Source organism: Ambystoma mexicanum, chromosome 4p (genome assembly GCF_040938575.1).
Source record: "Ambystoma mexicanum isolate Mex_15411 chromosome 4p, UKY_AmexF1_1, whole genome shotgun sequence".
Taxonomy (NCBI): Eukaryota; Metazoa; Chordata; class Amphibia; order Caudata; family Ambystomatidae; genus Ambystoma; species Ambystoma mexicanum.
Window position 1 is genome coordinate 345809979 of NC_090927.1, and position 26447 is coordinate 345836425.

General features: G+C 50.3%; 1 protein-coding gene across 1 annotated transcript; it reads right to left on the reverse strand.

Moving 5' to 3' along the window:
• Positions 1–395: 395 nt before the first annotated feature.
• On the reverse strand, positions 396–26236 carry GDF7 (growth differentiation factor 7). The gene is made up of 2 exons (XM_069605893.1): positions 25121–26236; positions 396–9981 (listed from the first exon to the last, which is right to left on the reverse strand). The coding sequence occupies exons 1-2, from the start codon at positions 25446–25448 to the stop codon at positions 9062–9064; spliced, it is 1248 nt and encodes a 415-aa protein (XP_069461994.1). The 5' UTR covers positions 25449–26236; the 3' UTR covers positions 396–9061.
• Between the last annotated feature and the right edge of the window lie 211 nt (positions 26237–26447).

Genomic DNA, 26447 nt, shown 5'->3' on the forward strand with positions numbered 1-26447 from the left:
GTGCAGAAGGGTGTGGGTAGTTGGTGTGCACAAATGCCTCTTTGCAGGAGTGCTTTTGACGTCACACATTCCTTTTCAAAGGCAGCCCCCCACTTTTGTCTGTGCCCCCCCCCTTACTTTTGTTTTTGGCCCCCTCTGTGCCCCTCCTAAATTTGATTCCTGGCGACGCCATTGTGTGTACTTATATATCAAGCAGTGAGGTCCTGCAAGAGTTCATGAAAACCCAACTAATTCACGAACATCCAGAAAAGGCCCTGCTATGTTCTCTTGGAACAGCGCCAAAGTAGCAAGAGTGCGCGCTCGGCCCTTTCCACACAGGCAACGGAATCGCTTATAAACAGTGCGTGCGACCGACAGAAAAAGACACCCCAAAGAACTCCACTTACAAGAATAAATGTCAATAAAATATTTAATAAAATTATCTGTACAAAATATTTTTTTTTAAAAGGGTTAATTGAGAATACTTGGCGAGTATTTACTTAACAAATAGTGCTGTATAAAATGCTCACGAAAATATACTTGCTGTTTACAGTCCATTTACAATTCAATATGTACACTCTATTCAAACAATAGGATTCATATACATAACACATGTAACACAATCCCCGGAGCTGTCTGTGGGCGTGGCCTGCTTCCCGCAAAGTGAATCCCCACAACCTTGCGCATAAATAACCTCCCCTGCATCCACCAGGGCCGCCCCCCTGCAAAGGGACCCTGGTTGTCATATTTGGAGTCTCCTCCCTCCCACAATTATTTGTTGCTTTTGAAGCACAACATAATTCAGTTTCCAATTAAATAGAGGAAATGTTGTGTGCATCGTGCTTGGTTTATGTGGCGTTTAGTGTGCGTCATAGTTTGGCCTGCTTCTTCAAACAATTTACACCACATCGAAACCACAGTAGTTAGTGATCCTAGAATATACAAAAAAGCAACAATGGTCGAATTCCTCTTGGAACCCCTTCCTCATTGGTTGAATACTGGTCTTTTATCGTCCAATCATTTGTTACAAACCCCACATTATTTACTTTTAGATTTGTTTTAGAATGTTCACACCACCAGGCAGTATTTGAATTCAAACATATGTTTATCAAAATTGTCCTTTTTCACGTGAGTGCCAAGACATACAATTGTTCAATTCCAATGGGATACCCAGGGCAAGTATCAGCCTGTCCACTGCATGTTGTGTGCAAGGCTGTGCAGATACATTGCAGCATGCACTGCGAAACCACAGCTGACATACGTGTAGCTAGCTGCATTGCAGCCTTTGGGCCTGGTGTACACAAATGTTTTCAATGGCACTTTCCCATGTTAAAACATGTGTGTAAATGAGGCCCTTGAGTCTACGGCACAATGTTGATTTAATAATTGAGCAATAAGCGGACAGTCGTGAAATAACCAGTACAGTAATGGGTTTTTGTTGTGAGTGGTCCCATGTCCCACAAAGAAGATGGGGCCAATCCTCTTACATAAAGCATTATTTATTACATCACATGAACTATAAAGGGAGGAGGCTATGTCACCATTGCACTGCGCGTAAAAAGCTCCTTTCGCAGTCGCGCACTGGTTTGGAATGTGGGAACCTCCAGACGTACTTATTTAATACTTGTCTCTGCGTCTGCCTTTTATATCGGCCTGCTCCAGTTAGACTAGTATGATCTCAATGCATTAAAAAGAAAAAAGTGTATGACGTCCCGCAACCTGTGAGACAGAGGGCAGTGCCGGGGTCCTGTGGAACTGGTGAGGAAAGGCCAAACATTGGTGTTGTTGGTCTGGAAAAGACCTGGGGCTATATCCCCCTCGGCCCCCCCAGCAACGCCTGATCTAAACCAAGCAAGTGGGGCAGCCGCGGCATGTGGATGTTGTAGTGGCTAGAGATGTCCATCCCAGTAGACTTCCAAGAAATGTGTACGTATATTCTCGGTAGTATTGCATGTTACTGGGCAGGCAAGAAGAGTGAAGAGAGCAAGGGAAACAGAACGTCACAGGGTGATTTGTGCTCACAGACATATTTTTTACGGATTTCTTCCGTCCAATGTGTATTTGAATACTGGCAAAATGTGCAAGGTTCGTCTCATTGTACAACCTACAAATCTAAATATTGCAATGTGCGCACCTTTTGAGAAACTTTCACGGTGAACAACGGATGTTACATGACATACGTGGGAAAGAAACGCGCCACAAACGTAGTAATGCATGGACAGGGTTTTATGCAGTATTTAGAAAGAAGAGCCACTTCACCCAGAGCCTGGTAAACAGAAAACAAGGCCCCTACTACACTGTCTTGGACAATCTCTCAAACATACAGAAAGTGTAGATAAAAGAACTTGCGGTGTGAGAGCGGCCATGGCAGGGACAATCAGGAGTACAGGAACAGGTGGGCGGGGTATTGCAAAGTATCTCCTAACTCAGGGTTGTCCAACTCCAGGCCTTGAGGGCCGGATCCATGTCAGATTTTCAGGATACACCTCATTAATATTCATGACATAAATGTGCATACAATGATTCTAAATGTATGCACATTTTTCTCATGAATATTAATGAGTGATATCCTGAAAACCAGTCAGGTTTCCGTCCCTCAAGGCCTGGAGTTGGACTCAAATGTCACTTGGGGTCCAGGGCCTAGGAAGTGCTTTGCAAATCCATATAATGGGATGAGCCACATTAAGAGAACTTGGGGCAGTTCCTGCTCCAACACAGTGCCTCTCTCAAACGTCACTTTTCCATGCCACCAGGCTGGAAGCATGTCTTTCAGTGAATGTTTCACACACAGCCTTTTGAGATCTTGGACTAAACAATGCCATCCTGTGAATCACTGTGAACCCTGTCATGAGTATGGTGGCAATGCTAAAAGCATGTTCTGTGTTCAATGCCATCCTGTGAATCACTGTGAACCCTGTCATGAGTATGGCATGTGCTGTGTTCAATGCCATCCTGTGAATCACTATGAACCCTGTCATGAGTATGGCATGTGCTGTGTTCAATGCCATCCTGTGAATCACTAGAAACCCTGTCATGAGTATGGCATGTGCTGTGTTCAATGCCTTCGATTTTTAAATTATCACCTGAATATGTGTTGAGTTTGGAGGAGATATTTTGGCCATGGCGTACACAGAAGTACTGCATGGGGTAAAAATGGGGTTGAACCTCATATTTAACCCAAGAAGTACTTTCTACGTACTATGTACTCAATGCACCCTCTGCAATACTTCCTGTTTACCTTATTCACACCACGCAGTACCTGTATGTGGTAAATAACCCATATGTACCCGGATCATCAACTTCTATGGACTACATGCACAAACTATCCCATGCAACCCAACGCATACTTAGGTGTATTATTTTAAGCCGCCACACTCAAAACGAGGCCCTGTGCAGCGTTTCTATCCAAATAATATTATATTTTACAATATTCCAGTAGTGGTGAAACCTTTAATAGCCTAACTCTTATTTTTGGTTGCTAGCTTTCAAGACCAGACTTCCTCAAGCCGCCTTTCTATATATTTTTTTTAACTGTACTTGTCGCCAGATACGGTAATCCTGCACCTATTTGAGAAGACATTTTAAGGATTGTGAGAGTCATTTTTATTGATACCACTAGGTAATTGCTAAGTGCTGACCTGTAATTAAAAATAATAATACTGGTTGCCTTCCATGTTTCATTGATAAACCCTGGGACCCTCTGTATCGACCGGCTTTATTGCATTAGAAAATAAGTAACTGTGTGATTCCAAGAGCAATGCATCACAAAGGTGTAGAATAGAGGTGACCTCCTCGATCCAGCAGCGCATAGTACATTCCTGTCCGGGTTTTGGCTACCCAGAGTGACTATGTTGTGCTCATCATCACCATATTGGTCTTACTGAGCCTGACCTTGTCTGAGAGTTGGCGTATTGTGGCCTCGCCAGGGTTTTGCCAAATCTTAGTCTGTGGATAGTTAGTATAAAAAGAGAGGTGAGGGGTGGGAGGTGGGGCTAGGAACGAGTGATTGGCCAATAGACAAACAAACACAGTAGGGTAAAAACATGTGGGATTAGAGGGGTCGGTAATATATTTGTGCTAGGGGGGCAGTGTGTTTCTCAACTGTGAATAGTCACCACTAAGCGGGAGGGAAAATTAAAGGAACGGAGCGGCAGGCTTGAAGGAAAGGCTTTACATGGTGGCAATATCCAGACCATACAATGCATGGCACTAGAAGTAGTCGGTGTGTGGTCGCATGATGGAATTAAGGCTTGCACAAGCGGACCCTTGTAGTGGGGAGGCTTCCGCAGATTTTTCGGCAAGAATCACCGCCTATCTGAGGCGAGAACTGGTTTCGCCCTGCCAGCTGACAGACGTGTCGGTGCCAAGATTCGGAGATGTGCAGATGACTGCGTGGGAAGAGCGTGAGTTGAGCGGTAAAGGAGGGGAAGAGGAGACACAATGAACTCGGGCCCAAATAGTGTTAAGATCCTATAAGAAGTAGGCAATACAGCCCGCTCTGCAGCCGAGAGCATTAGAAATGCTACTCCTCGACCCAATATCAAAGCACAGCTGGAAAGTATAAAGGTGGAGGCATACTGCAGGCACCAGAACACTGGCTTCTAAAGCCAGCTCCACAACACTAGGCCTAAAACTTCACCGACCACATATTTGATAGTATATTTATGAAAATATGTTCCATATTATGAACTTCAATGCAGATGATGAGAAAATGTGATGTACCGTCATTTGTGTAGAAGAAAAATGCAACTTTCATTCGCACGAGTGATAAAGTGATTACATTATTAAACTCGAGCGCTGGAGTGGGAGGGGTTTACAATGATGTCCTGTGTAATTCAGGACGGAAATATATGCGCTTAGCACTTGTGCGCAGCAGGACTCTCCTGCGCTGCAAACGATGCAGCATTAGTTCTTGCAGCTCGTGACGGCTGCCACCTTGTTCTATCACGGCAAGCTCAGAGGGGATTGGCTGAACTATGCAGGAGGCTCAAATAAACGCAATGCCGGGCATCCATGCAGTGGTGGGGGAGGTGGGAATGAGCCATCTCTTTTTAGTCCCCCAAAGAAGCAAAGTGTATGTGCCCTCTGCGGATTTCGCAAAGGAGGGTACACAGGTGCGTGCTCCTGGCTGACGGCTGCCCGCCCTGTGTTGTGTGCGAGCAGAGGTAGATTTTTGGCTGAGGCCTGCGGAATGAGTGAGGGACCGCAATGTGCTGCGATCTCACGACTAAGAGGGAAGAAGACTCAGTGAGCTGGTGGAAGAGGAAATGAAGGCACAGCTTGGTGAGAAGGATCTCCAGAAAATGAAGAAAGACTGTGCGACCTCTATAGGAGCCGTTATCTGCCACCTATTGGCAAATCAAAGTTGGAAGATATGGCGTAGGGGACTATGCACGCAATGAAAAGTAATTATTTAGAAGTAGTGCAGCCAGAGTGATGAGCCCTTGTCAACTCTATTCAGGCTGAGGTGAACTCCAAAGTGTAAATGAACTACCTGCAAGAACAGTAGGAGCAGACAGAGCAGAGGACCACCGGGCTCCCTCGGACCACAGCATGCACTTTGCCCAGCCGCTCCATTGGCTCTGTTTGGGGGCAATTACACTGGTTACATAGGCCGACTTCCTAGTTCCCTGGTGGATAGATTGGTTACATGGGCCGACTGCCTAGTTCCCTGGTGGATAGATTGGTTACATGGGCCGACTGCCTAGTTCCCTGGTGGATACATTGGTTACATAGGCCGACTGTCTAGTTCCCTGGTGGATACATTGGTTACATAGGCCGACTGTCTAGTTCCCTGGTGGATACATTGGTTACATAGGCCGACTGCCTAGTTCCCTGGTGGATACATTGGTTTCATGGGCCGACTGCTTAGTTCCCTGGTGGATCTATCGGTCATTTTAGGGGCTCAAGGGGCTTGAGTGACCCGGCTTGGGGCAGCCTTGTTCTCTAAATTGAAAATAGCCTTTTCTGGTGCAGCCGTGCTTTTTCATGCCCTGGATTATGCCAGGGCAGTGTTCATTGGAGCTTCCTTAAAGCTTGAACAGCTTCTTCTTGGGCCCAGGCTGTTCAGGTATTTGTCTTCTGGAAGTAACTTTGCTATATGCATGATTCTGATGCTCCTCTGTGGGTTTGCTTTTTGTTAGTGTGATTATTTTACCTGCACGTGCTTGTTTGGTCTACACCAGTTCACTGCATGGTTAGTGCTCTAGAAAAATCAACATATAAAAAGGAAACATAAATTAGATGAGGAAACAGAGCAAGAGGTCATAGCAGGAGCAGGAGCTGCTGGGCTGCCGCTGTGAAGGTGAGCAGGAGGATACAGATCGGTGATGAAAAGAACGGGGGGCTAAAGGGGTGGGCTATTCATTTGCCCGATTTACTTTTCACCCCTCAGACCATGATCCGGCTGCCACTCTGGGCAGGGTCGTAATTTGCCACTTCACGGACAAGGCTGTGCACATGAGGGCCCTTACAGTGGTGATGCGTGCAGTATAAAAGGCTCATGACACAACATACCATGACATATAACATAAGATGGAAAGCAAGTTAAGAGGAGAAGGCAGAGTGCTTAGCTGAGTGTTTGGCTCCAAGGAAACCCAACGGTGAGACTGTGGAAGCAGAACACAGCAAGACATGCTGGTGAACTACGGGGCCCCCTCTACTGAAGAACAACAGGCAAAGACAGGTTTACCCTACAAGCATCAGAGGGGGGATAAGAGAGAGGAAAAGAGAGAGTGAAAGAGAGGGAGAGAAAGAGATGAAGAGTAGAGAAGGGGAGAGAGAGAGAGAGAGAGAGAGAGAGAGAGAGAGACATAGAAAGAGAGAGAGAGGGAGGGAGCGAGAGAGAGACAAAGATGAAGAGGAAGTGGGAGAAAGAGGAGAGACAAAGACAGAGAGGGAGAAAGAAAGAGGGAGAGGGAGAGAAGAGTAGAGTAGAGCAGAAAGGGAGGGACAGGAGAGAGAGGGGGGAGAGAGATTGGTGATTTCTAATAGAGAAATGCAGAGAGATTCCAGAAGTTAGATTCTGAGTATGGTTTAAATGGCCCTGAAAATAGTACAAGGGGCAAATATCTAGTTGCCAATCGTCAGTAGGACACTTTGGATCTTGTTGCTTGTGATGAGCTTAAAAGGGGCAACTACTCCATGCAGATGCACTCCATTCCCAAAAATCAAATGGGGCTTATTTGCCAGATCCAGGCTCCGAGCATTTGGAGAAAAGGTACCAGTGCAACCAGCTGGTACATAAATAGCAGTGTGTTGCTTGCGAATCTCGAAGAACATATGTGGGGGTGAGGGGAAGGGGGCAGAAGCCGACACGGGCCTCCCCTTTCGTGGCAGCAGATGGTCTCAGAGTGCTGATTCTTAGGAGTCTAGTGCAAGCCCTGGTTGAGTGCAGAAAGTGGTGGGGTGAGTGTTGCCCCCTCTCCCCCCTGGAAGGCACTGCCCGTGGAAGACCTTCCCGTGACTCTGCCTCAGGGGGCACCACGTCACCGACTTGGCCCCCATTCCTTCGCTGACATCACGGACGGCTGGAGCTTACTGAACGCATCGTTTAAAGCGAAAAAATAAAAGATCGGGACGGCATCATACGTTCCACTCCTGCGCAGCTCTGTAACATGTCACTCGCCTCTAAAATGCCCACAGCGTTCACATTTTCCAGCACATGTGCGCAGTGGTTTCTCTTTTACCTTCATGTCACACATTTCAAAATAATGACTCGACCTCATCTGAAAAAGGGGATATAATATACTAGCGCAGCTGCACCGTCTTTCCCGGGTAAGGTCTCCCTCGTCTGTCCTGACAATGCTGCACACAGCAACCAATGCAACATGTAACTTGAGACCTGCGGTAACTTAAGCAATGGGTCTGAGTCCCAAAAGCGCGTTTCAAGGGGGAAAGTGTGTCCTGCAATAGCCGTATTTTGACAGGGAGATTCCATTGTGTTCAAGTGTGCTTGCTACGTGCATGCTGTGCATGCTGTGCGTGCTGTGGCATCGATCTCTTGTTTGTCTGTGCTGGTGTGTGGTACGTGTTCGGATGTGGAGTGTGAGATGGGGCTCACTGTGTTTGCTGGGGCCTACTGTGAGTGTTAGTGCTTGGCCAGCAGGTGTTGTAGTTGAATGTGTTATGTTGTGGCCTTCTGCTTGTTTGGGCTCGACGACCCTTTGCTAGGGCAAAGTGTGTTTGTGTGTACTGTGATCACTATGTGTTATTCTGTGCTTGGTGTGTACTCTAGAGCTTAGTCTGTCTATGGGCGCTTTATTGGTATGTGTGGACGTGAGCAGAACGCGATGAAATGATGGCGGCGCGTGTTGGTTTGTTGTTGCGGTTGAGCATACAGAGCTTTTCGTGTGTGATTGGTGTGTAAAGGCGTTGTGTAGTCTGCTGTGCACTTCGAGTGTGAGATATTGGTAGTGGGTCAGAAGATCATTCTGTGGTGTGCTGAGGAAAATAGGTGTGCTTGAGGCCGCTAAGGAGCCGTGTCAAGATGAATGGATTGCCTACAGTAATTTGCTGATGTGTTTGCTATCTATGTGCTATCCCCACTCGTGTGGTAACCCATGTCATGGTATGGAAAGTCAGGGAGGAATGATGGCGGGGTTCTGCAAGTGAGTTTTGGCCCGAAGTCAGGCTTTGTTGTGCATATTTTGCATTCGAGTGGTGCCAGAAGTGATGAACTTAAAATTTGAACTTGGTTTCTTGGGTGATTGGCAAGTTAGGGTTTGGATGTAGGATTGGGGGTCAATCCAAAACGGTCTAGCATATGAATGCAAAGTTTCATCCTTTGGTTTACCACAGTTGACTGAGTCTGTTTGAAACGCCGCGTAGTACTGTGGTGCGGGTGTTCAGGAGAACGTGTAGGGTAACATTGCCTCAGAAGCAGATGACAGAACAACACAGTGTCTCCTCAGTGTCTCCTCATATGGCAGGTAAGGCACTCCCGCATTTCATTCGGGGAGGAACGTGGATCCCACGGACCTGACCCGTGTTTCGCGCTAACCTCAGCTTACCTTTTACTGTAAAAGGTACACGGGGCATGAGGCGGACCTATGCCGCAGTCTGTGTGGCCAGTAACGGCCTGCTACCTGCAGCCACATGTTTCCACCACCATGTCCTCATACTGCTTGTACACCACATTGTTGCCAGAGTCTATGTAGAGTATGCTGATGGGGCTGAGTTTCGAAGGCACACAGCAGCTGGGAGGGGTGGACTCTGGGTCCATGGAGTTCATGAGGGTCTGTATGATGGCATGGTTGGTGGGCTCCAAGTGGGACCTCAAGGGAAAGTCACAGACTCCTTCGCAGTGGTGCGCCTCGTAGTCCAGGGGCGCAATGATCCAGTCATCCCAACCCAGCTCTTTGAAGTTGACGTGCAGGGGCTTCCGGCTGCACCTTGTCCGGGCCCTCTTACCCTGTCCTCTCCCACCTCCCCCGGACCGGGTGGAGAGGGCCGTCCTCCTCCTGCGTCTCCGCTTTATTGGTGATTCCAGATCTTTCATTGTGGAGTCCGGTGCATTGTTGCTGTCCCTAAACCGGAGTTTATCCCGGATCTCCTTAAACAGGTTCTCCTTCTTCCTGGAGTGGGAGGAGGCCACCAGCAGCGCCCTCTGGTGCAGCGGCCTTTCCTGCCGCCCAAAGCCCCATTGCGTTGGCAGTAGGGAGTCCTCTAGCGATCCCCCTGCCATCCTGAGGGTGAAACATATTGATGCCCTTGGCTGGCGCTCCCTCACGGCTTCCCAGACATCAAACACCTCCCACTGTTCGAGTGCAGGGTCCAGCGGGTCAGTAGCCCTGGAGTCCAGCAGCTGGGCCTCCTCCAGGTTGTCTCCGCAAGTGTAGAGAAGAAGGCGTTGGGGGCCACCTTCCAGGGACTCCCTGGAACTCGGGCCCTCAGGGCTCTTCCGCAAGACCCTCAGCTCCGCAGCCACCACTACATCCATCTCCGGAAGGCTAGAGATATCGAAACGGTACCTCTGCTCTGCGGCCTCGATCTGGGGTACATCTAGAAGAGAAAAATGAAAGCTTGATAAGATTGGATAGTACATCAGTTAACAAATTCATACAAAATGTGATGGTACACATGGCAACATTTGTGAACATGGCAAGAAGAAATGTTGCAGAAAAGGGGCCGGCTGGACTACCTTATTCCATTGACTTTCAATGAAGGAAACAAGTTATAGGAGGAAAAGGGTTTTTAGAAAAATAAAGAATTTAAGACTGCAATATAATGTGTCTTTGCAACACAGCCAGAGCTGCTAATGTGCTGCAGATGAAACTCTAAAGAGTCCAGCATTTATCTGCGCCTCTGTGCAGGGGAAGCAGTCGCTTCACTATCTTCAAGTTCCTTCAACTGTATTTGGGAAATAGCAACTAGGGGCCTCATTACACAGAAGGCGGTAAACCATGGTGCTATTAGCACCATGGTTGCCGCCGGTACCATACCGGTACCACCATGGAGGAAAGGGGAATTACCACCTCATTCCAAGGTTGGCGGGACGGTAATTCCCCCTTCCTCATGGCCCTTCCCCATTCCCATTTTTGCCCCATAGGGCATAATGGGAATGGGGAAGGAGCTAATTACGGTACCGCAAATTGCGGTACCGTAATTAGCACCAAGGTCCCTTTGCGGGTCCCAACTTTAACGGCTGGTTTACACCAGCCTTTAAGGTCGGGTCCCACAAAGGGACCTCGTAGTAAGGTGGTAAGGGTTTATCGGTACCGGTGCCCTTACCAGTATCGGTAAACCCTTACCACCTACCGTGTAATGAGGCCCTAGGTCTTCAATTAGAAAACGGTCCAGGGAAGGTGATGTGTGCAGGGGTCAAGTCCTAAAAAAAAAAAGTGGGGGAACTCATTAAGATACCAATTGAATGTGGTGACAACAGAAATTAGCATATCAAGGTGCCTTCTGAAAAAAGTGGGGGGCTCTGTCCACCCGAGTGTACCCTCGACTTGAGCCTGGGATATGTGTGTGTGTGGCTGGTGGGATGCAGTCTGGAAATGGAGATGTGGGAGAGGAGTCTGCTGGGGTGGAGGCGGTGAATCATCTTCACCCAAGAGCAGAAGAAAGGAGGAACACGGGAAAACAATAAAGCAGATTTCCGATCACTGCGAAATGTAAGATCCAGAGGCAGGGGGCCTCTGGGTCGGGGGCCATTTAAGCTGCCATGTTGTAATGTTTTTCAAAGGCTTCATTTCATCCCTGCCTGAGGAAGTGGTGAAGACTGTGAAAGTTCACAAATAAATGACGTTGTTAGCCTAATTAAGGTATCGACTTGTTGCTTTATATATCTCACATAAGCCAAGGGAGACCCAAGCGTTCTACTGGGGGCCGAAAACCTACATACAAATTATGTGACCCTCTTGAAAATGTATAAGTATAGTAAATATAGACACAGTTTTACAGGTCTCACCCTTTATACCGGGCACATTCTCACACAGCTCGCACACTAAGCAGGGACAATGTGGCCCATGTCTCTCCTCTTTACATCAGGCACATAGTGGTTCTGCTCCTGCACTATGCACCAGGCACATTGTGGCACCGCTCTCCCCTTTACAACAGGTACATAGAGGTTTTGCTCCCACACTATACAACAGGCACATTGTGGCACACGTCTCTCCCTTTTGCACCAGGTACATAATAATAGAGTTCTTGCATTATGCACCAAGCACACAGTGCCACAGGTCTCCACATTTGCAGCAGGCACATAGTGGTACAGCTCCTGCATTATAAACCAGGCGGACAATGGGACATGTCTTCCCCTTTCCACCAGGCACACAGAAGTACTGTGAGGAATTTGGGCATCCGCACGGTGTGTGTTCGCTCACGTGGGTTTCTTTGAATGATGGTAGCTCAACCTCTGGAAAATATGTGGGGCTAATCCACACACATTTTCCTATGCTCACTGCATGACGTACGCATACAACCGTGTACTCTGAGTGGACACAGCCACAGGAACAGTACCCCTTGTCATATTTAGTCGGGATATGGCAGGAGGAGTACATGATGCATCTCCAGAAGTGGGAGGGCCAACCCTTCCTCCTGCCATGGCTAGCCTAATTAACTAACAAAGGCTCCATGGATCCAGCCTGTCCTGTTGTTGGGCCCTGTAGCTGGTGGCAGCAATTCACATACTAATCATAAAGTAATGCAAATAGGCCCACATGGGGCCTGGCTAAAGAGGCTAACAAAGGAGACAAGAAACCCCAGCAACCTTTAATATGCAACTGTGTCAACCTGATGCCAGCTCCCTCCCTCAGTATGATTGACAGTGAAATGTCATGTCTGGGACTGCATGTTTACAGTACTCATCCCCGCAGGGGGACTATGTGGAATTCGACCATCTGCACAGTGGGTGTGCGCTCACCTGGGCTTTTTTTTAAATCTTTAATGAAATTGGATGATGGTAGATCAACCTCTGGAAAATGTGTGGGCCTAATCAGCACACATTTTCATACGTTCACCGCACGACATACACATAGACGTGTGTTCTCTGGGTGGAAACAGCATACAGGCGCAGTCCCCCTTTCATATTTAGTTGGGATATGACAGTCAGGATTATACCATGTCATTTTAGAAGGGGAAGGGCCAAACATTCTCCCCTGTCATTGCCAGCCTAATTAACTAACAATGGCTCCATGGATCCCCACCTGTCTTTTTTGTTTAGCTCTGTTGCTGGTGGCAGCTTTGCATACTAATCAGAGTTTAATTCAAACAGGCCCATGTGGGGCCTGGCTGCAGAGGCTAACAAGGGAGACAGGAATCCCACAACACCCTTTTCATTTGCAGTGTGTCAACCTGATGCCAGCTCCCACATTCAGTAGGGATTGACAGGGAAATGTCATGTCTGGGACTGCGTGTTACAGCAGTTATCCCCCACAAGGAGACCCCATTCAGAAAGTACAAGTATGTGGATTGATGGAGACAGAAAGTCTGATCTCACCGCAGCTTTGAGGGGGACCTGCCTCTTTAATCAGGAACCACAGAGAGCTCCATTAACTAGAGAGGCCCTTTGATCCACAACAGACGGATGGGACTTAGTATTACATGTTTTCACCCCTTTACTTTTTCTGTTGCAAAACACTCTTGTTATGACCTCATGCATCAGGAGATTGTTGGTGGGGACCCAGGATTGGTTCATTAAGGTAGGATTAGCCTACACCAATCCCTGTGGTCTGTTTGGCTTTAAAAGAGGCTGGAGCCCCTCTTTTAGGCAGATCATCTGAATGATTCACCAGAAACAGAAAGAGGAACTCAGCACTGGACCGTGGCTGAAGGTACATCCTGCCTTACATTTTTCACCAGTTAAGGAAGGCTAGGATCTCCAAGAGGGGAACAAGATCCCTCCTCTAAACATCTCCCATGGAATAGAGGGAGATACAGAATCCAGAGGACCCTACAGCAGCTCCAGAACCGGTACCCAGCCAGCACACAGCATGCCCTGCTGTGCTCTGCAGCCAGCTTCCTAGGTGGGAAGTGCCAGAGAGTCTCTGAACCAAACCAAGGACAAGGCAGCTCCCTGCAACACTTTCAGCCATCCACCTTAAAGGATGACACAAGCCCAGTGAACAAGCTAGGAGGAGGGCATCACCAAGCATCTAATGACATCCGCATAAAAGGACATTTTCGTGCGAGTCGAGCCCCTCGAGCTGCAACCGACTGCACGAATGACTGTTCTTACACCGTAGTCGTTAAAGCCATCTGAGACAACTCCACCAGTGCTTCAGAACAGCTGACCAGCACTGAGACAATGATCAAAACCCTGAGCCACCATGTAGGCCAGTCTGCAGCGTCCATCCAGCCTCACTCGCCGAACTGCCTGCCGCCTGATACCCACAGCTGTCTCCTATAATGAACTCTGTTTCAGAAGTTGCAAAGCACCCTGAAAACGACTTGATCCAGTCGAGCACCAAGAACTCCTACATCACAAGGTACATTGTGGTTCTGTCCACCTGGTCATTCTCTGAAGGCCCCTAGTGATATTTTACGAGCCATTGCTCTCTTTGTGTTGAAACCAAGTATCCTTGAACTATTATGATTAATGCTAGACCAACTACCCTCCTGTCAGTATCTAGAGTTCATCCCTTTTCCTTCTTTGAAACTGTCTGCCCTCTGCATTCTTTTATAGGGTGGTTTGTATTTTGTAGTGTGCTAGAATTATCTGTTGTGATAATAATAAAGTAGATTTTTGTATACAACCTTAACTGAACAGTCCCTTTTATCATTGGGTAACAATTGTATTTTCGCTGTTTTGCAACTAACCAACGATCCACGACCTTTCAGAGATAAGCATACCCGTCCTACCCACATTACCAAAAATGGATATGGAGGTATATAATTTGCCGGTGTTTCCAATCTGTTCAGATCCCTTCTGGTGTACTTGGGGTGTGGTGCCGATTGGAGGTTTAGAAACCAATAGTCATCCCTTGTCCAGTCAAGGTTGTATACAAATATCTACTTTATTATTATTACAACAGACAGTTGTAGCACACTACAAAATACAATCCACCATGTACAATAACGTGGTAGACAGTTTCACGAAGGAAAGGGAAGCACTCTGGACACTGACAGGAAGGTAGTCGGTAAAGCCATCAGTCTTAACTGTTCAAGGTTATTTGGTTTCAGCACCAAGAGAGCAAAGGGTCATAAATATCACTAGGGTTCTTCAGAGAAGGACCAGGGGCACAGAACCACAATGTATGTGGTGTTTGAGATGATCTTGATGCTCGACAGCATTGAGTTAGTTCCACGATGCTTTGCAGCTCCTGCGACAGAGTTCAAGACGGGAGACCGCGGCGGGTATCAGGCAGAAGGCAGTTTGGAAAGCGAGGCTGGATGGATGGTTGCAGGCTGGCCTACACGGCGGCTATGGACCAATAATTATTGTCTCTGTGCTGGTTGGCAGATCTGGAATGCTGGTCGAGGCGTCTTGGACGGCTTTCGTGACTGCAGCGTGACAACAGTCAGTGGTGCAGCCCGTCGTGGTTCGGGGTTCAACTACCTTGAAAATGTCCTTAAAAGATGGACACTGGTTGATGCTTGTGTGGCACACCTACTAGCTTCTTCAAAGTGCTTGTGGCGTCCGTTCAAGCCGGATAGCCCAAAGCTGAGGCGAGTGCTTGCAGGCAACAACCTTGTCCTTTCCTCAGAGAGTCTGACACTTCCCACCCAGGAAGCTTGCTGGCAGAACCTAGCAGGACATGCTGCCTGCTGGCTGGGCACTGGCTCTAGGGCTGCTGGATGGGTCCTCTGCATCCGGTATCTCCCTCTGTTCACTGGGAGATGTTTAGGGGAGGGGTCTTGCTTCCCTCTTGGAAATTCTGGCCTTCCTTCACTGGAGGAAGATGTAAGGCAGACTGTACCTTCAGCCATGGTCCCCATGAGTCCTTCTTCTTACTCCTTTCGAAGCTGCCGGATGATCTGGTGAGTGGCTCAGCCCTCTTTTGAAAGTAATGGGCCCCAGTTATTGGTGCAGGCTAAGCCTTCCTTAAGGAACCAATCTGGGGTCCCCACCAACAATCTTATGTTATGTGTGAGGTCAGGGCCAGAGTGCTTTGCAACAGGAAAGGTCAGGGGTGACAACATATACTCCTAGGTCCCACCCATCTTCCAGTTTGTTGTAGATCAAAGTATCTCTCTGGTTAACTGAGGCCTCTGGGACTCTTGATCAAAGTGTAGGTCTCCCTTGAAGTTTGTGGTGAGAGCAGACTTGCTGTTTCCCTTAAATCACATACTTCTCCCTCCGAAAGGGACTTTCCCTACTGTAAACAGTTGTCCTAGACATGACATTCACTGCCTTTCATACAGAGGGTTGGGAGCTAGCTTCAAGGTGACACATTGCATATAAAAGAGGTGTTCATTTTCCTGCGCTTTATTAAGTTCTGTGACCGGGCCTATTCGCAGGCCTGCTTCAATTAACTCTCATCAGTATGTGCTGTCACCACACAGAACTTGGACAATAGAACAGGGCGGATCCATGGGGCCTTTGATATTTAATTAAGCTGGCCATGAGAGGAGGAACATGTTTCCCTTCTCCTCTGGAGGTATTCGTGCACCCCTAGCTGACACCTGTCAAATAAATGTGACAGGGAGGACTGCGCCTGTAGGCCGTGTCCCCCAGAGTACACTGGACTATGTGTTTGTTGTGCGGCGAGCATTAGAAAATGTGAGTGGATTAGCCCCACACATTTGTGGAGGTTGATATCCCATCATTCATTTTCATTTTTTTTTTAAATCAAAAAGCCAAGGCGAGCGCACACTTTCCGTGTGGATAGTCGAATCTCTCACAGGAAGCCCAGATCAGACTGACTTCTTTAAAGCCCAGAAAGAATGTCCCACTCTGACGGGCATGCGGAAGCAGGCAAAGGAGCAGCTACGGTCAAGGCACTTGTCCTGTTCAAAGTGTACTGTGAGGATGGATCTCTGTACAGTGAACCAAAAGACTCTGAGAACAAAGGCACCAGAAGACTGTTGATTCCCCAGTGCCACAGAACGTTCCTTTTGTATTTGACTGACCAAATTCCTTTAGCCGGTCACTTAGGAGTGACTAAGACATCGGATTGGTTGTCTGTGCGTTTTTACTGGCTGCAGTTCGGCATAAAGGTTAAGGAATTTGTCAGATCCAGCCTGACTTGTCAAGCTTCTGGCAAGTCAGGTGGTGCCACAAAGGCCCCCTTATTTCCACTCACCGTTGTTGGGCAGCCTTTTGAGAGAATACACATTGAATAATGTGGGTGCTTTGGATCCTCAAACCAGCTCAGGGAACGCATACATCTTGGTGGTGGGAGACCACACCACAAGGTACCCTGATGCTGTGCCTCTGAGGAGGATCAAAGCCCCCATGGTTGCCAAGTCTCTGATTGGGACATTCTCCCATGTTGAATTCCCCAAGGAAGTTGTTTCTAACAGAGGATCAAACTTCATACCAGCATATATGAAGGCTATGTGGGAAGAGTGTGGAGACACCTACCGGTTCTCTACATCCTTCCATCCACAAACAGGCTTGTTAAGTGGTTCACCAAGACCCTGAAAGGCATGATAGGTGGCTTGGAAGAGCAGCTGAGGAGAAAATGGAACATTCTCCTGCCATGCCTATTGTTCAACTACAGGGAGGTGCCACAGAGCAGAGTAGGGATTAGCCCCTTTGAGCTTCTGCTTTGACACCCTGTACAAGGTCACCTCAGAGTAGTGAAGAGTGGTGGGAGGGCAACCCCTCATCCCCTACGCAAGATGTGGGGGACTATGTACTTGGCCTTTGTTCTAGAGTGGTAAAGTACATGGAACAGGTTATGAAAACCCTAAAGGCCAGTCAGGAGCTGATGAAGCACTGGCACAAACAGAAGGCCACAGTGACAGTTTCTTCTTCCGGCCAGTGGGTGTGGATTATGAAGCTTGTCAATCCCAGTGCTCTTCAGGGAAAGTGTACTGGGCCTTACTGTGTGCCAGAAAAATGTGGTAAGGTAAATGATCTCATTGGCGTGAAAAGACCTAAACAGGATCTTTCACATCAACCGGCTAAAACCCCATTATAGCCGGGATGACATGGTCATGGCATTATTGACAGATGGAGAAAGTGAGGAGGCGATCGATCCCCTCCCAGACCTCCTGCACACTGAAGCCACAGATGGGTCAGTTGAAGGTGTCAACCTTGCAAAAGACCTGTCAGACCCACAACCTACAGTTTGTTGCTGTTTACTGGGACAGTTTGCCGAGCTATTTACGCTGACTCTCGGTCACAGCATTTGGTGCACCCATGATGTGGAAACTGACGACAGTAAGCCGGTGAAGAGCAGGATTCACCGAATGTCCGATAAGGTCACGGACAACATCAAGGAGGATGTTTCCAAGATGCTGTCCCTAGGAGTGATAGAACCATCCCACAGCCCCTGGGCTAGCCCAGTGGTACTGGTCCCTAAAAAGAGCAGTGGTGGGAAGACTGAGGTTTGCTTTTGTGTGGATTACAGGAGGCTCAATTCTGTCATGAAGACAGAGGCTTGCCCCATTCCTCTGGCAGATGAGCTCATTGACAAGCTTGGCGCTGCCAAGTACATGAGAATATTTGACCTCATGGCAGGATACTGGCAGGTCGGCTTGACAGATGGAGTGAGAGAGAGGTCAGCATTCTCAACCCCAGATGGACATTATCAGTTCACTGTGATGCCTTCAGATTGAAGAATGCCCCTGCCACTTTTCAGCAGATGTTACCAAGGTTTTGTTTGGTCTGGAAAACGTCTGTGTCGCCTATTTAGACAACATTGCTGTGTTCAGCCACACCTGGGAGGATCACTTATCCCACCTGAAACAGTTGCTTCAGGTGCTGCAGAATGCAGGTCTGACTATTAAGGCCACAAAGTGCCAGATAACGCAGGGCACCGTGGCTTACCTAGGCCATCTGGTCAGTGGAGGTAAAAAACAACCTTTTGAAGCGAAGGTACAGGTGTGAAGAATTGGGACATCTGCACCACACAGATGCAGATGGGAGCCTTTCTAGGCCTCACCGGGTACTACGGTCATTCATTAAGGGGCATGGGTCCATTGCCATGACCTTGAATTATGTAACTTCCAAGAAAATGCCAAAGAAGGTAACTTCGACCCCTGCCTGTCAAACCTCCTTTCAGGATTTAAAGGATGGATTGCGCAGGGTATTCTGAAAGTGCCAGACTATGGTCAGGAGTTAATTATCCAGACGCCTGTGATTTTGGGATTGGAGCAGTGTCCGCGCAGCTGAACTTTCAAGGGGTAGAGCAACCTGTTGCCTACATTAGCAGACAATTGACATAAAGGGAAAGGAACTGGGCCGTCGTTGAAAAAGAGGCTTACGTGGTCATGCGGGCCATAAAGAAGCTGAAATCCTGCATCTTTGGGCCACACTTTACGATCCAGACTGACCACAGGCCTCTTCGATGGTTAATGGCCATGCAGGGGGAGATCCCTAAGCTTTTATTATAATTGTTCTTTTATAACGTGCTTAATACCCGCAAGTTGTTTCTAAGTGCGGGATTGGGATTCGGACCTGTGTTGCATTGCGTTGTCTTGCTTCTGAGACAAACGTGCTGCCGCTGGGCTATCCTTCCTCCCCAACGCTTAGCTTTGCGTTGGGCTATATCCCTACAGGGACTAGATATGGACATCCCGCAAAAGCCAGGCTCCCAGCACGGAAATGCAGATGACCTCAGCTGGTACTTTTGGCCTGATGATGAACCAGACCCACAGTAGGGTGGTGGTTGACATGCTAAGGCTGAGGGTATGTGTGGAATCCGTCAGTGGGTGTGAGCTCGCCTGGGCTTTTTTGAAATTTTAAATGAAATTGAATGATCATAGATCAACCTCTGGAACATGTGTGGTGCTAATCCGCACACATATTCTTATGCTCATTGCACGACATACACATAGACCCATGTAAGCTGGGTGGACACAGCCTACAAGCGCAGTCCCCCTATCAAATTCAGCTGGGATATGACTGTAGTAGTACACAATGCATCTCCAGAAGGGGAAAGGTCCAACCTTCCTCCTGCCATGGCCAGCCTAATTAACTAACATAGTCTCCATTGATCCGACCATGTCCTTTAATTGGGCCATGTAGCTGGTGGCAGCAATTTACATACTAATCAGAAAGTAATTCAAACAGGCCCACATGGAGCCTAGCTACAGCGACTAACAAAGGAGATAGGAAACCCCAACAACCTTTCACATGCAACTGTAGAAACCTTGTCTGGACAATACCTTTTATCATTGGGTAATAATTGTATTTTCACTGTGTTGCAACTAGCCAACGATCCAGGACATTTCTGAGATAAGCCTGCCATTCCGTCCACATTACAAAAATTAGACAAGGAGATTTATAATTTGCTTGTGTTTCCAATCTGTTTGGATCCCTTCTGGTGTACTAGAGCTGTGGGTCTGTTTGATGGTTTAGGAACCGATATTCATCCCTGGACAAATGGTGCCCCGGAAGTTGATTTGTCACAGGTACACCTTCTGCATTATCCATTAGGCACATTGTGACCCAGGCCTCCCCCTTTGCAGAAGGCACAGCAGGTAAACCTTCTGTACCATGCACCAGGCACAGAGTGGAACAGGTCTCCCCTTTGCACCAGGCACACAGAGGTACAGCTCCTGCACTATGCGCCAGGCACACAGTGGGGCAGGTCTCCCCGTTTGCACCAGGCACACGGAGGTACAGCTCCTGCACTATGCACCAGGCACACAGTGGGGCAGGTCTCCCCCTTTGCCTCAGGCACACGGAGGTACAGCTTCTGCACTATGCACCAGGCACAGGTCTCCCCTTTGCACCAGGCACACAAACGTACAGCTCCTGCACTATGCACCAGGCACATGTCTCCCCTTTGCACCAGGCACACAGAGGTACCGGTCCTGCCCTTTGCACTAGGCACACAGTGGGACAGGTCTCCCCGTTTGCACCAGGCACACAGTGGGACAGGTCTCCCCCTTTGCACCAGGCACACAGAGGTACAGCTTCTGCACTATGCACCAGGCACAGGTCTCCCCTTTGCACCAGGCACACAAACGTACAGCTCCTGCACTATGCACCAGGCACATGTCTCCCCTTTGCACCAGGCACACAGAGGTACCGGTCCTGCCCTTTGCACTAGGCACACACTGGGACAGGTCTCCCCGTTTGCACCAGGCACACAGACGTACAGCTTCTGCACTATGCACCATGCACAGGTCTCCCCTTTGCACCAGGCGCACAGAGGTACAGCTTCTGCACTATGCACCAGGCACAATGGGACAAGTCTCCCCCTTTGCACCAGGCACACAGAGGTCCAGCTTCTGCGCTTTGCACCAGGCACACAGAGGTACAGCTTCTCCACTATGCACCGGGCATCTCGTGACCTAGGGCTCTCACCTTCACACCAGGCACATAGTGATACAGTGCCTGCACTATGCACCAGGCATCCCCTTCCCCCGAGCTCTCTTAACCCCACAGTACTGTTACAGCCTCTCTCGCTTCCGAGGTAGGTTTGCGGTCTACGCACCCACATACACATACAAATAGCAGGCACACTGCAGCACAGGCACCCCAGAGTCAAGGTGGAAGTGACAGGCCGACTGCCCTGGCCCCAGCACGCCCTGCAAAGCCGCGGGCTGGTAACACACGCTGGCACTTCATGCGCTCTGTTTCCGGCGATCCCCGACACCGAAGCCCAAAAGGGCAGTCGTGCAGAGTTCTCTGCGCGCACGGCCTGCCCCACCCACCTCCCATGATGGATGGGTGGATGGAGGGGGTGGGAGACAGTAAAACTGCCCACATTCCCCATCCTGGAGGCTGAGATAAGGCGACCCTTTGAAGGGATCATCTGGTTCCAGTTTAGGCTGCGGCTCCGAGCTCTTGGACAGACATCTGAGCCCCGTCTCGGCTGAGCATACCGGGGCCGGCCTGGGACTCACCGGCTCTGGGGCAGAGTGTGCAACTTTACCCCCCACTACCTGCGCGGGCCCGGAGGAGGGTCACCCCTGTGTGTGCCGCACTTCACTAACACCAGACACACCTGGGGGAAGCGCCGATCCGCGTACACTGCCCGCTTCCCCCCAGTGCCACGGAACTCGCAGGCTCCGCGCACCGTCTCCTGGAACCAGGGGCGCAGAACCGAGGTCTAGTTTCGCTTTAACAAGTCTCCCTTGCCCTGCGCGTTTTTAATGCCACTTCTGGGCTTGTACATTTCATTTGCCCCACTTCAGCCCCAGTTCAGTAGAGTGACCTCGCCATGCCATGGCTTCATGGATCGCCGATCCGCGTCTCATTGTAACGCGTTAATGGAGAAATCCGATTAAACAAGGACGACGGCGATGATGCCGTCTCCGTGGACGCAGCATCTCGCAAAATCGCGTCTGCACTCTTCCCTAAATATTTGCCCGTGTGCCTCCTTGCGGCAATGTCACATTCCTGCGTCAGAAATGCGCGTCACGTTTCTCGGTGTATTATTTGGACAGAGCGCAGCTCTTCTCGGAATCTTGCGACGCTCGGTGCAATAGTTTAGTTAGTGTCTGCGTGTTTCTTTGTTGTATGATACTGCATAATTTCTCTATTTAGCGCCTGATTCACAGGCGCGTTTTATAATGCGCAGTCACATTGGAAAGCGCCTTGTGAATCAGGCCCCTTAATATTGAACAGCACTCGGTTCCATATTGTTGCGCTACCCTGTCTGATAAACACGCACTAGCATTCACGGAGCGTTTTCCCATGGGATTGCCCCATTATAAAACACTTCTGTGAATCAGGCCCATAGTCGTGAGTATTTTGGCATCGCCCGGTACTTTAGTAACTCTCTGCGACAGGTTGCGCGAGGCCTCTGTCGCCGTAATATTTGAGTATTTAGTCCTGCACTGATTCCAATCTCCTTGTGTGATGTATTGGCTCCCGTCTATGGAATAACAGGCATATCTCATCGCAATAAATAATTAGCATCTGCCTGTGGGATGAATGGGGCGTCCCTCTGTAAACTTTTGCCGCCCCCCTCTGTGGAAGTGGCCTCTTCCTCGTAGGGGTAAATACCGACTGTCCTGGCGGAGAGGATAAGCACCCATCCAAGTACATTCCCGGTGGATCGGCCACATTGCCTGACCGGCAGCGAAAAAAAAGAAAAAAGCGGAGGCCTTGCGTGTGTTGTGCCAAGCACTGCCCTAGATATATTCTGCATTCATTGCTGTACAATGAACGCCCTTTTTTCTTCGAAACACTTTAAAAAAAACACGAGGTAATTCACCAACTCGATCGCACTGCGCCTAGTTCCCGAACTCGACCTCTTCTCGGGTGCGCTGCCCCCCACATGCATGCTAACGTTTGCGGAGGCTGCAGTCGGTGGGCAGTGGGAACACCACTTTTAGCTCGGCGTGGGGTCTCCGAGCAGAGGGATATCTGCTCCTAGCTGCATCTAATGGTTTAATTTAGACTTCCGGTGTGTTTAGGCGGTCTTGCAGACTCTGAGGCTGCCTTGGGGTGACGGGGAAGTTTGTCCGTCACCTTGGCCTGTAGCTTGGGGGGGGGCGTACCCACAGTCCCTCTGCAGGGTCCGACCCTTGGAATTGCGCGCTGGCCCGCGCCCTCCGCGAGGGCAGGTTGTCTGCGCAATCGCGGTTCACGTTGCGGTGCTAGGATATACACCCCACCGTCCCAATATTCCAAGTCAGGTAGCAGGCGGTGTCTGGGGGCGGGGCGGTGGGGGTAGCGGTAGTTCAGTATCGCCGGATATCCCCGCGCCCCATTCCGCGGGCTAACAGGGCAGACCAGCGGTGCGTTTGGTCCCTGGGTCTCTGTGCCCGAGAGAGGCAGCCTGGGCGGAAGGCGTAGGTCACTCAGTGCTCCCCTCCGCGATGCCCTGAAGCCTCTTCCACGTGCCCCCTGCCTCCAGAGCAAGCCCCTGGCCGCCTTTGCACGGCTGCACGGAAACCCAAGCACGCCTTTGTGGTTGGAGGTGGCACGGATCGCGTGCATTTGACCACACGCTTCTAGTTTAGCCTCTTCTACGCAAAGGGACACGCAACACGGTTAACTTGAATCACGCGTGAAGTGTGTACTTTACCCACACGTCGCTAATAGACACGTGCACAGCACTCACAGGACACCACAGAGGGCCGGAGCACAGGGTGGATGCCATCACATTGCCACAGTCACATGGCTCACCAATGACAAGCAGGTGTCTGCTCGCCTAAGGCACCAGCAGGTGCAAGCAGGTGTCTGTCTGCTCCTCTAACCAGCCACAATGTGGGCGAATGCCTGCTTCCCCAGCCCACCACCCTGCACAAGCAGGCGTCTTCTCCACTCTGCAAACCACCAAGGAAAGCGAAATAAATGCATGCATGATCCGAGCCCTGCCCTCCAAGAGCAAGCCTGCTGTCAGCACCCACGACGCCCCAGCAGATGCCTGCGGGAGCACCCACCACATAATATCGAGATAGTTTCCTGATCCTTTACACCCATGCATCTTAACCAAGGGGGTTCCTTCCCTCAAATGCCGTCTTCTCTGCCAGCCACCAACATGTGCAAGCAGGTGCCCCCTGCATCTGCCTCACCCGTGTGCTGCCAGATGCCCGCTCTCCTCACCCCCATGCCCAAGATCGTGCCTATTCCACCGACCCAACTCCACATGCAGGCCGGTGTCTACTAACTCACACCATGACAAGCTCTACCAACTCTTCAAACCCACCTCCACGTCTAAGCAGGTGCCTATTCTACTAACCCCACTCCATGACAAGCTCTACCCACTCTTCTAACCCACCTCATGACTAAGCAGGTGCCTACTCTACTAACCCCACTCCATGACAAGCCCTACCCACTCTTCTAACCCACCTCATGACTAAGCAGGTGCCTACTCTACTAACCCCACTCCATGACAAGCTCTACCCACTCTTCTAACCCACCTCATGACTAAGCAGGTGCCTACTCTACTAACCCCACTCTATGACAAGCTCTACCCACTCTTCTAACCCCCCTCATGACTAAGCAGGTGCCTACTCTACTAACCCCACTCCATGACAAGCCCTACCCACTCTTCTAAACCACCTCATGACTAAGCAGGTGCCTACTCTACTAACCCCACTCCATGACAAGCTCTACCCACTCTTCTAGCCCACCTCCACGTCTAAGCAGGTGCCTACTCTACTAATCCCACTCCATGACAAGATCTGCCCACTCTACTAACCCATCTCCACGACTAAGCAGGCGCCTACCCTACTGACCCAACTCCATGACTAAGCAGGTATCTACTCTACTAACCACACTCCATGACAATTCTGCCTATTCTTCTAACCCACTTCCATAACCAAGCAGGTGTGTGTTGTAACCCCAATCCAAGTCCAAGCAGGTGTCTATACTCTACTAACCCCACGCCATGCCCAAGCAGGCGCCTGCTCCACTTTGAGCCAAGTCCCAGCTCCCTTAGATCCACCATGCCCAAGCAGGTGGCTACTCTACTATATCCACCCCATGCCCAAGCAGGTGCCTACTCTGCTAACCCAACGCCACGACCAAGCAGGTGCCCACTCCCCATGCCAAGTGCCTGCTCTCTCGGGCCCTCCGAGTTCAAGCAGTCGCCTCCTCTACAAACCCCAGTGGATGCCTACACAGGTTCGCCCTGCCTGCCACTGTAGCCAGTCGTGGTGTGCCAGCAGCCCCACTCACCTGTGCCTTGGTCCACGAAGCTGGTGACGGTGTTGGCCTTGCTCCTTAGTCTCGGCGTGCTCTGATTAATCCCCCGGCTCTCTCCCGCCGACAGACTCCTGTAGAGGGAGAGCATATACTCGTGAGGCACCACTGCATCCTTCCGCGGTGTCTCGCCATAGACAGCAGAGCTGGACGCCCTCCCCAGATACGCCCGCAGCGCCCTCCGCTGGACGGGTGACTCCCTGCCAGGTGGTGCTACCACGGCGGCAGCCTGCGGGGTCTCGGTCGCCCAGAGGCAGGCACCCAGCACCCCCAGGCACAGGGCAGCAGCCTTCCTCAGGTCCATATTACAAGGGCTCTCTTCTGGGGAATGAGAGACTGTGATGGGGTTTGATGACTTTGGAAACTCCCACTGAAAACTCTGTGTGTGAGGCCCCGGGGCGGTCAGCAGCGACCTCTGGCGGGGATGGAGAGAGGACAAGTCCCAGAAGAAGAGCAGCCCCTCAATGCAGCACCAGCAGCACCGGACACCTTAATGAGGAGTGAAGGACTGTTGAGGCTGGAGGTCGTACCTGGAGATGCCTACAGCGCCCACTGGTGGAGAATGGGGAGCGAACACTTGTTAGAGGCAGAGGAGCCTCCCACTGCACCGCCACTTACGGGCAGACACCTCAACAAGGGCAACCGACTGTTGGGCAGTCACTTCCCACTGCGAGAGCACCCTTCAACTCCAGCCCATTCAGTACCAGACACATCTGTGAGGAGAACAGAACAGCTGAGCTGGTGGTGGTTGTCCTGGAGATGGCCGCTGCGCCCCCTGGCGTAGATGTAAGCTGAGACGTACCCGGCAGGACAGCCCCACTTCAAAAACCTTCAGCGCCAGACGCCTGAACGCGAGAGAAGAAGGGCTGGAGAGCAGCAGGCACTTGGGACGGGAAATGCGGTCACACGCTGCCCCACCGCCGCCAGCAGCAAACACCTCACCGCCGTTGGGCTAGGAGACGTCCCGCGACGTAGGGGCCGATACCACACAGAGGAAGCCAAGCCCTGCTCAGCACCTCCAACAGCAGTCAACGGAATAACAGGAGAATGGCTGCAGAGCACGCCCCCCTCCCCCAAGCCAGCACAGCCTCCCACTGCATCACCTCCCGCGGCGGACACCTGACTGACGGGGGGAGACGGGCTGCTGGCCTGGGTGCCGCCCCGAGCCCACGGCATCACAGCCCCCACGGCACGGGGTAGCGTCCGAGCTAACAGCCGGGAGGGGGAGACGGAGGCAGGGGGAGGGCTAATTAATAACATCTCGAAATGGGCCCGAGAGGGCATTGCACGGAGGATTCAGCCA